This window comes from Vigna umbellata, chromosome 4, assembly GCF_029865625.1.
Source record: "Vigna umbellata cultivar VRB3 chromosome 4, Vumbellata_1.0, whole genome shotgun sequence".
Classification (NCBI taxonomy): Eukaryota; Viridiplantae; Streptophyta; class Magnoliopsida; order Fabales; family Fabaceae; genus Vigna; species Vigna umbellata.
In genome coordinates this window covers 65,258,047-65,269,021 of record NC_142168.1, presented here as the reverse complement: position 1 = coordinate 65,269,021, position 10,975 = coordinate 65,258,047, and the positions used below count along the sequence as shown (strand labels likewise).

Sequence of the window (10,975 nt, the reverse complement as noted above, 5' to 3'; positions counted from 1 at the left end):
ATGCAACTTCGTAGAGAAAAAGGACTATGTTATTTTTGTGATGACGAATTTACTTTTAATCATTGATGCCCAAATAGACAGTATTTATTTTTTAATCTAGAGGAGGATTTGTTGGATCCTAATTATGAGCCACCACCCGATCTTGATCTGTAGGTTGTTAATGAAGAAATTGGGATTGAGAACCATGGTTTATCACTTAATGCACTTAAAGATGGCGTTGGGAGGGGTACAATTCGATTTTTAGCTTATATTGACAAGGTACCCGTGACTGTTTTAGTGGATGGAGGGAGTTCAGATAATTTTTTGCAACCTCCTCTTGCAAAATTTTTGAAGGTGCCAGTGAAACCAGCCCCCATGTTCAAAGTAATGGTAGGAAATGGGAATTATATGGCAGCGGAAGGTTTAATTCAGAAATTTGTCATACATGCTCAGGGGAATGTGTTCCAAATGCCTGTATATTTGCTTCCAACTTTAAGTGCATATTTTATTTTGGGAGCTAACTGGTTGAAAATGTTAGGTCCTCATGTGGCTGATTATGAAGCCTTAAATATAAAATTCTTATATAATAGTAAGTTTGTAGGGGATGTTGATAATGTTCCAATGCAGGCTCAATTGCATTATATCCATAGAATGGTCAACACTAATTCCATTGCAGAGGTTTATAGCATGAAAATGGTGGACTCAAATATTCAATCTTTTCCTTTGTTTGAATTACCAGCGAAATATAGAACCTGAAATTGCATTATTGCTGCATACATATGGTTTTGTTTTCTCTACACCTTCAACTTTGCCTCCACAACATGCCTATGTTCATTCTATTCTATTAATGGAAGGATCAAATCCAATAAAGGTTAAGACATATCGCTATCCTCATAGTCAAAAGGAAGAGATTGAGAGACTTGTTAATGACATGCTTCAGGAAAGGATTATTTAACCAAGTAAGAGTCATTTTTCTTCACACTTGTGAAAAAGAAGGATAATTCTTGGAGAGTTTGTATTGACTATAGAGCATTAAATGCAATTACTATAAAGGATAGTTTTCCCATACCTAGTGTTGATGAGTTGATTGATGAGCTTTTTGGTGACATGATATTTTCTAAGTTAGATTTGATATCGGGATATCATCAAATCTTGTTGAATCTAGAGTATCGTTATAAAAATGTTTTTCGTATGCATCATGGACATTTCGAGTGGCTTGTCATGCCCTTTGGACTCACAAACGCTCCAGCCACTTTTCAAAGTCTTATGAATCATATTTTTCAAGGAATATTAAGAAAATTTATTCTGGGTTTTTTCAATGATATCCTTGTATATAGTTCCTCACTAAAGGAACATGTGTATCATTTAGAAGTGGTTTTGCAAATTTTAGAGCGTCATCAATTGTATACAAAGTTCTCCAAATGATCATTTGGAGTAGAGGAAATAGACTATCTTGGTCACAACTCTCAACATCTAGGTTTGCTATGGATTGTAAAAAAAAATGGAGGCAACCAAAATGTGGCCAAGACCAATTAACTTGAAACAGCTGTGAGGTTTCCTTAGTTTTACAGGTTATTACTGGCGATTTGTCAAAGCGTATGCTCAAATAGCAGCTCCATTAACTGATATGTTGAAGAAAAATGCTTTTAAATGGACTAAAGCAACGACCATGACCTTTACACAATTGAAGGAAGCACTTACTACAACACCGATTTTGGCTATACCAAATTTTTTGACTCCTTTTGTTCTTAAAACGGATGCTTCTGGCTTAGGGGTAGGAGTAGTTTAAAGTCTAGGTACTCATCCCATAGCTTATTTCTCTAAGAAATTGTCATTGAGAATGCAAAAGTAATCTGCGTATACACGTGAGTCGTATGCAATTACTGAGGCGTTGGCAAAATTTAGACATTATCTCTTAAGCCACAAGTTTATTATTAAAACGAATCAAAAAAGCTTAAAGGAATTAGTAGAACAGTGTTTCCAAACTCCAGAGCACTAATAGTGGTTACCGAAGTTCTTAGGCTTTGATCTCACAATCCAATATGGAAAAAGAGAATGTACCCGTTAATGCATTATTAAGAAGCGTTATGATGGCATGGTCCGAACCAACAAGTCAATGGTTTAAAAGGGTAATTGCGACAACTCAAAAAGATGTGAGGTTGAAGGACTTATATGATCAATGTTTGGCAAATCAGTTACAGTCCCAAGAGTATAGGATTAAGGATGGGTTATTGCTTTGGAAGGGTTGTATCATGCTACCAGTGGATGAGGACATTATCAATAAGGTGTTGTTGGAATTTCATTCTTTGAAGGTAGGAGGACATGCTGGAGTTGCAAAAACCATGGCTAGAATTTGTTCTAAATTTTTTGGCCTAGAATGCAACAAAAGATTAAAAAATTTGTTCGTGAATGTCAAATTTACCAACAAGCTTTACCCACGGGGTTAACAGAGCCTTTTCCAATTCCATTACATGTTTGGGATGATATAGCAATGGATTTCATCGTTTGTTTGCCCTTGTTGTATGAGTAGTCAACAACATCACTTGTTTGCCCTTGTCGCATGGGTACTCAAAAATTATGGTGGTAGTAGACCGACTCTCCAAGTTTGGTCATTTCATTCCACTCAAGGCTGCATATACAAGTAAGATAGTTGTTGAAGCTTTTGTTTACAACATAGTTAAATTGTATGGTGTACCTCGTTCCATTGACTTTGACAGGGACAAAGTTTTCATTAGCCCATTTTGGCAACATCTTTTCAAGGCTCAAGGTCCACAATCGAATGGACAGACCGAGATTTTGAATAAAACTTTAGAGATGTATCTTAGATGCTTTGTTTTTTACAATCCAAAAGGATGGTATTATATGCTTCCATGGACCTAATTTTGGTACAATTCTTCTTTGCACTAGAGTATTGGAATGCCCCATTTCAAGGCTTTATACGGTAAAGATCCTCCTACTGTCATAAGGTATGAAACTACTTCTATTGATGAAACTACTTCTATTGATCTAACTACTTCTATTGATCTAGTTTATGTTCAAGATATGCTCAAAGCTCGTGATTCAATCCTTCAGCAATTGAAACAAAACTTGTCTCTAAGACTCAGCAGTACATAAAACAACAAGCTGATAAAAGACAAAAGTATATGCACTTTGATGTAGGTGATTTGGTCTCAATAAAGTTACAACCTTATAGACAACATTGTTGCCTTAAGGAAAAATCAGAAATTAAGTATGTGGTATTTTGGTCCGTCATGACAAGAATTGGATATGTTGCTTATAAACTTAAGCTTTCTGCTACTAAGAATCCACCCTATGTTCCATGTATATTTGCTTAAGGCATGTAAGGGTAGTCCTTCACACACTTATTTACCTTTGCCTCTTATGACTACTAAAGTTGGTCCTTGTGTTCATCCATTGCAAGTTCTGGAATCCAAAATCATTATGAGACAGAGTCACAGTCAGTTTCGCAAGTACTAATTCAATGGGACTCATTGGATGTAGTTGCTGCCACTTGGAAGGATGTAGTTAAGTTACACAAATCTTTTCAAGAATTCAACTTTGAGGATAAGGTTGTTTTCAATGAAGGAAGTATTGTAACGTGCAAGAAAAATGAAAGCCAAAAAAATACTGAGCTGGATACGATAAAAGTTAGTTATACTACAAGTACACATGACATGGGATCAGTAAGGAAAAAGCTGAAGGAAAAAAGCATGAGGCATAAGAGAGAATGTATTTCTAAAAGATTGTGTGCTCTGAGGTCATTATGTGTGTGGTAATCTTCTCTCTGAAGAATTCTGTTACGCTTCTCTCTCAATTGTTCCTCTGCACCTCCTTATTCTAAAATTCTTTCTCTTGTACCAGGTTACGAAATTCCAAAAGGGACATGTTGGTTATGTTTGATGCTTCTAGCTAAAATACTCATTTCTATGATTGTATTAAAACATTCCATTCTCTGATTCAGTTTTAATTTCAATATACTTGAAATCTGCCATTACAAACTTCACAGTTGCAATATATCAGTTTTCATCATTTGTTTCTAGTACTATTCGTTTCACAACCAAACAATAGAAAGAGAATGACCAACCTCAACCTTTCCAATTGAAAGATAAATTGCATAAATGTTTAACTTTCCCAATTCACATTTACAGCAATCCAATGAGATACTGTATTAACAATGTGAGTGAGCTTCATTCACCATCATGTCCAAGCAAAACAAAATACAAAGAGATTGTGGAAGGATATTTGCTACTCATCTTCCTCGGGATCAAAATCCTTAACCTTCACATCAGCATCTTCCCCATACTGGATGCAGTTGTCAATTTGGCCCAGTACATATTGTATACTGTAGATATAAGAATCCAACAAAAAGCATAAAACAAAAATAGGTTAGATAGAAGAATACAACAAAAAGTATAAAACAAAAATAGGTTAGATAAACAAATCCACCAAAAATAGGTTAGATAGAAGTTAAAAAAAAAGGTAACAAATGGAATGGTTAGACTAGCATGGCCTATAAAGATAAGAAGTAAGAGTGAGTAATTCATGTAGTTTGACAATATTATTTTACCACAATATTACTTTAGTTATTTAAGTCCGTGAAGATTATTAGTAATGCCAACAAGTTATATTGTTCCAAAATAAATCTATTGTTATAATCAATTTTAAGATAATGAATTGTTTGGATGAAAACAAATCAGACTTTACATAACAAAAAAAAACTAATAAATTTTACAAAAAAATGTACTTTTCTTCAAAAAAAATTTGAAAATGGGAAAAAATAGTTTGAATTCAAGGAACACAACAGAATACCAAGTTGGCATGTTAATTCCAGAGTTCAACATACTTCATATATCTCATGAAGACAAGTCTATTTTCTTAAGCGATGAGACTTATTCTTCCCCCAACTCACTATTCAAACTGTATGTTCTATTCGTTTCATCCATTATACTACAGAGGCCAATTCTAATACAAAATCAAGTCAAAGTTCATTTATCTCAAAGCCTGCAACGATTTTCCAACTCACAGTCATCCAAAAGCTCTGGAAGCACAAGCTACAAAAGCCATAATTTGAGTTCATCTGATAGGAATCAGTTTCTTCCTATCTAATAAAACTGACTTGTATTGATTGAGAAAAGAAAATATAATGAAAACATAAGAAACTGATAAAATTAATCTAGATCTTCTGTTTATGACATCTATATCTATACTTTCTCTCTGAATAATTAACATTCCCTCCACTGACCAGTGCCTCATCTGAACTGCCGTCAAGCTTAAGCCTTTTTCCTAGGAAAACAGGTGTAAACTAGGGCCGTCTTGGCCAATGAACCTCCAGTAGGTCCATGGTGCTATCTTCAACTATAATAGTTTAATTTATATCATATTATATTTTTTCTTTTTATCATAGAAATAATTTACACCTGTTTTAGTTCATACCATTCAAATCTAATATTTTCAGCATCACCCATGGTAGATATATCCAATACCAGTCTATGATGCACAGCCACGAGAAAAATTATATCCGCTATATACCAACGATATAAATATAAGAATACTCAAGAAATGAACTGTAGCTAGGATATGCAAGGAAAAGAAAGAGAGAAGCATACCTTTTTTCCTTCCTCAAGTCCAGTGGTATAAAACTCACCATGCTATAGTTACTAACCTGTTCAGAAAGAGGAAATAAATAAATAAATAAAATGATAGGGACTGATTGTCCCATGAAGATATATGGAAATGGATTAAGCAGAACCAATTCCCTTAATTATTTTTTAAGATTGATCCCAAAGGAAACGCAGATTTCATATATATAATTATTTTGAAGGGATGATTAATAAGTATACAGTGACTAGAAACATAGCAAGATTGGGTTAGTTTAGTAAACTGGCCCCATATTTGGAAATAAAATGCAGTTAAATAATAACACAGGTGGCCTATCTGAACCTCATGAGTATGATTGCTGTCAGACAAAATATGATATTTAAAAAAGGAACATCAGCCCGATAATGTTACCCAGAAATTTAATGACAATTCATGCTTACTTAACATCACCCAAGTATTACTTTTACATAAAAGAAATAATAGACTTTTAAGGAGTATGTTAGGAAAAAGGTTCAAAGTTAGAAGTTACAAAACAGTTATCAGTAGTTGGACAGTTTATGGGTGGTTAGAAGAAGTTATTTAATCTAGTAAGGGTTATCTTTTAAGGAGGAAACGGTTCCTCCTGGTGGTGGTGTGTATTTTGTTTCAGAACAGGGTTTGTCTAGTGTAGAAGGGAATGTCTTCCCTTGGAAGCTGTCGGATCGGATGTTTTCTTGTATTATGTTTTTCAGAATTAGAGTGTTATTTACGTTGTGCAATAAGATTTGTGTGTTAATTTCTTAAACTGAATTATAAATCTGGTTTCTTCTCTCCAAGAAACAACAATTGGCCCAACCTATCGGATCAGTCAAACACCATGGAGAGCAGAGTGAGTACATTAGAGAGAGATCTTGAGGAGAATAGAAAGGAAACTAGGGCCAACTTTCAAAGATTTGGAGATATGATGGAGGATATCTTGCAAAGACTCAAGAACATGGAAAGAGAGTCAGATGGAAGCAAAGGTTCTATGTATGGAGATAGAGTGGGAAGAAGAGAAGAGGTTGAGGAGGAATTGGAGGAAGATAAAAGGGAGAGCTAGCGAGGATGGATGAAAAGAGTGGAACTTCCTTCTTTTAAGGAGGGGATCCCGTTGGGTGGATAAGTAGGGCTGAAATTTTTTTGAAGTGCAAGAGGTTTCACCTAGGGAGAGAATCAAGTTGGCCTTCATTAGTATGGAAGGCAGGGCCAATCATTGGTTCAGTTTTTGGAGGAAGAAAATCAAAACACCAACGTGGGAAGAATTGAAGGAAGCATTGATATGAAGGTTTGGAGGAAGGGATAGATCTTCCGTATATGAAAAATTGGTTGTTGTCAAACAGCAAGGAGAAGTGGAAGATTACATACAGGAATTTGAGATGTTAGTAGGCCAAGCATCAGACAGATGAACAATTGTTGGGTATCTTTTTGCAGGCTTACATGTTAATATTCGAAATCAGATCCGACCACACAATCCCAAGGATCTATTGAGAGACATCGAGATTGCTAGAGATGTGGAAGGAGTTTCAAGTGAGGTAAGGTCAGGGGAGAGAACAACAACTAGAAGTAATTTGTATCCTAGTCGTTTTCAAGGGAGTGGAGGAATAGTTTCTCGGGTAGAAATGGTGAACGAGACCTAGACTGAACCAAGAAGTTCCAGTCATGTTAGCACGGCTAGAAGAAATGGAGAGGGAGTAACCTTGGAGTCTAAGGTGGGCAGTACGAATACAGGAGAAAAAAAAACCAAAGGATGGCGGAATTTACCTTACCCTGAATATGTCAAGCGTAGGGAAGAGGGCATATGTTTTCAATGTGGAGGACCATACAGTCCTGGTCATAAATGTCCTGATAAGAACCTTCAGGTGTTAATTTTGGGGGAGAATGAAGAGGAAGAGGAGCCTAAAGAAAGAGAAGATAAGGACCATTTGCGATCAATTTCCAGATTTTCACCTTGAGGACAAGGTTGTTCGGAATTCGAGGAGTATTAATAAGACTTTTACGGTGTATGCTAGGAAAAAGGTTCAAAATTAGAAGTTACAAAACAGTTAACAGTAGTTGGACAGTTTATGGGTGGTTAGAAGAAGTTATTTAATCTACTAAGGGTTATCTTTTAAGGAGGAAACGGTTCCTCCCGATGGTGGTGTGTATTTTGTTTCAGAACAGGGCTTGTCCTGTGTAGAAGGGAATTTCTTTCCTTGGAAATTGTTGGATGTTTTCTTGTATTATGTTTTTCAGAATTAGAGTGTTATTTACGTTGTGCAGTAAGATTTGTGTGTTAATTTCTTAAACTGAATTATAAATCTGGTTTCTTGTCTCCAAGAAACCTAACAAACAAATAAGGATAAACTCAATTGCTTATTTAGACTTAGACATTGTTGTCAACAAAAATCCACTATACTTCAGTCAATAACAATTCTAATAATATAGCTATCTATGTTCTATGTTCCTTGGTAGTAGTCCAACATTCTACATAAACATAACACACATATGACGGAAGTGTAAATTGCTAACAAATTGTGAAAATATAACATGACATGGTATATAGCCTAGACATTATGAAGAGGTATGTAGGGAGATGAGGCCCAAAGAACTATTGGTCCACTCTTAGTGGAAGAATACGGACCCTAGCAAATGGAAAGTGTATGTGAGGAGAAGGAAGAAAGGCATTATGCAAGGTGCCGAGCTAGAAGGGTTAGTAGGGTCAATATCTTGAGGCTGTTAGAGGTTGTTAGAGTGAAAAAAGAAGGAATGCCGTTATAGGGGATGTGGGAAGAGAGAGAGAGAGAGAGGAGGAAGGTGTTTGGGATATAGAGAATCATCTGTATTTCTCAGTTGAGGAGCTCTGCTCTGGAAATGGGAGTCTACTCCTATTGATTTTCCTATACTTTCAATAATATCATATACTTTTCTATTACTTGTATGATCTGTCTTCTTTCTGTCTTCTTAGTTCCCATCACATAATAAACGGTTTAACATTGAAAACCAACATGTACACAGTTTATTAACTTAAAATATTATTGGGAAAGGAGGATAATGGCATAACTTCCATAAAATCACAGATGACCTACCAATTCAATCAAAGCTTTATTCAGCTTTGCATACTGAGGACCCATCCGTTGATTCAATTCAGACAGTAAAAAGGTTGGCTCTGGATCCAAAAAGCTAAGAGCAAAAGTATATTAAAACTCGAATGAATGAAAATATGAAAACAAATTTGGGAAAGAAAATTTAGTGACAGTGATTACTCATCAAGATCTTTCTTGTTAGTCACAAGGTCCATCTTTGAGAGGATATTAACATGGGGTAGTTCAAGTTGAACCATTGCAGAAAGGCATGCCATGCATCCGCTTATAAATTTGGTCACATCTGTCATGAACTGGAAACAATTTAAAATCATTACAGCTGGAAGCCTAAAGAAATACGAGAAAGCCAAAAGCTTAAAAGAAAATATGATTTCAGCAAACTACCACAAACCTGAGAATCAAGTAAGTAAACAGCACAAACACTAAAATTTTTCCGTTTCAGATGTTCAATAAAATTCTTAAACACGGGAACGTGTGAATAAAGTTCTATCTGACCTGCAAAACATTACAATGTAAAGCTGATTTATCACAACTTGTCAAGCCAACCAAAAATCATGATAAACAACCGTAATATAGACTTCAACATTACAGAAACTGGCCATACTACCGTTCTGTTCTCAATGAACAAAATTAAAGTAGTTCATTATACCACCCCTTCTGATTTGGTGGCCTTGCATAAGTGTTATTGCATTTTATAACTATAACAATATTATCACCAACTCATAATCACAATATCCTCCAAAAACTTCAAACATCAAACTTCCGATACTAAAACATAACTAAATAACAAAAAAGGTAGAGAACAGAGCGTGAATACCAGGGCAGTCAAAAACCAAGTAATCATCATCCAAATAATTGTCCAACTCCTCAGTGAGCCAATCATCCAGGTTATCCTCAAGGTGCCTAAATATAATTATTAAGGCAACCAAATCTTAAATCAAATTTTTAAAACAGCAAAAGCTAACATGGGTACACATGGAGATAAACTGTACTGCTAAACATAATTGAGGAAAAAGGATACTCCATGCAGTAAACAAGACCACCATTAGGACCCAATCCCAGCTCCTCCATAACATCATCCAGAGAAATGAGTTCCCTAATATCTGCCAGCATCGGAGCCCACAAAAGTCAAGCTCCAAGGATAACAAAAATCCAAACCCTCAAAAGAAATAAACACATAATAACACACTTTATTTACCCATTGCAACAGGATAGTCAAAATTTTCAGCAGCAGGATCAAGGTTCACAACATGAATCGTTCGCCGCGAAGCCACACAGTGTTCATACAAACTCGAGCAATAGGTAGACTGATTGCACAAAAAACAAGACACACAGATAATTGCATTTTTGTTAAATAGCAAATTTAAAACCTCGGTATGTGGTTTACTCAGCAAAATCTGTGAAAGCAATAGAATTACCTTGCCACTACCAGCGGGACCTATGACTAGTTGTGCATAACCCATGGTAACCTTGTGAAACTGCAAGGAGGTTTCAGAAAGTACAGAGGTAATTGACTGCCCGAAAGGAAGCGAGAACTGCAACAGTAATGTAAGCAGTACACCAAACCGCAACGGCCAACAGCAAATTCACCACATCACTGTAGGCCATACACCACACACTACTACAAAAACTGAACACACCAAATATCAATCGCAAAAAAGAGTAAAAAAAAAAAATCGCTTCATTTCCACTTTGTGGTTCTCCCTAATTGCTTTCGCAGTGCAAAATGCTAAATATTATGGTGCTTGGGATTTTTGATTGATTGATGGTTATCAAACTCGCGAATTAACTCGGACGAGTTTAAGCTTCCGAGTCAATTTGGAAACAACTCAATTTTGATGTAAACTCGGTAGAATCGGATAGAATCCGTGAACTCCGTCGATTTTGCAACTGAGTTGACAAGTTCGAAGAGAAGATTTTTTAAAACCCAAAATAACATCCGTGAAGAAAACTCACTGATTAGGGGATTAGGGCTCCACTCTTGTTATTCTTCTGCCCCGCACCGTTCCTTCTTTCCGTCGTCTGGAAGTAGAAGCTGTGATTGGGGGTGGCTGTGGTTGGGTGGAGAAAGGGAGCAATTTTAATTTATTTTAATTGCTTCCATTGCACTAATTTCGTTGCTTAAAAAAATGATATTATATTATTTACGATATATTTTGTTTATTAACGTTTAGAATTTGAAATTATTTTCAGAAGAGGATGGAAAGTATAGGATTGTACTGTGTAAAAGAAAGAGGATTTTATATTGAAAAAATATTTTGCTATAGTTTTTTTATAACATTTTGGTACGTTGTTATTTT

At 35.6% G+C, this 10,975-nt stretch overlaps 1 protein-coding gene and 1 pseudogene across 3 annotated transcripts; one reads left to right on the top strand and one right to left on the bottom strand.

Moving 5' to 3' along the window:
• Positions 1–934, top strand: LOC148200954 (uncharacterized; annotated as a pseudogene).
• Positions 935–4,055: 3,121 nt separating this feature from the next.
• LOC148200953 (uncharacterized) lies at positions 4,056–10,789 on the bottom strand. Of its 3 annotated transcripts, none has more exons than XM_088114680.1 (10): positions 10,632–10,789; positions 10,094–10,305; positions 9,874–9,982; positions 9,697–9,778; positions 9,493–9,578; positions 9,067–9,170; positions 8,838–8,968; positions 8,661–8,754; positions 5,586–5,641; positions 4,056–4,321 (listed from the first exon to the last, which is right to left on the bottom strand). In XM_088114680.1, exons 2-10 carry the CDS (start codon positions 10,136–10,138, stop codon positions 4,225–4,227), a joined length of 804 nt encoding a protein of 267 aa, XP_087970806.1. In that variant the 5' UTR covers positions 10,139–10,305; positions 10,632–10,789; the 3' UTR covers positions 4,056–4,224. The 3 variants fall into 3 exon arrangements, with proteins under 3 accessions (XP_087970806.1, XP_087970808.1, XP_087970807.1); XM_088114682.1 differs by having other exon boundaries at positions 10,094–10,153; positions 10,632–10,779; XM_088114681.1 differs by having other exon boundaries at positions 10,094–10,296; positions 10,632–10,778.
• Positions 10,790–10,975: the final 186 nt, after the last annotated feature.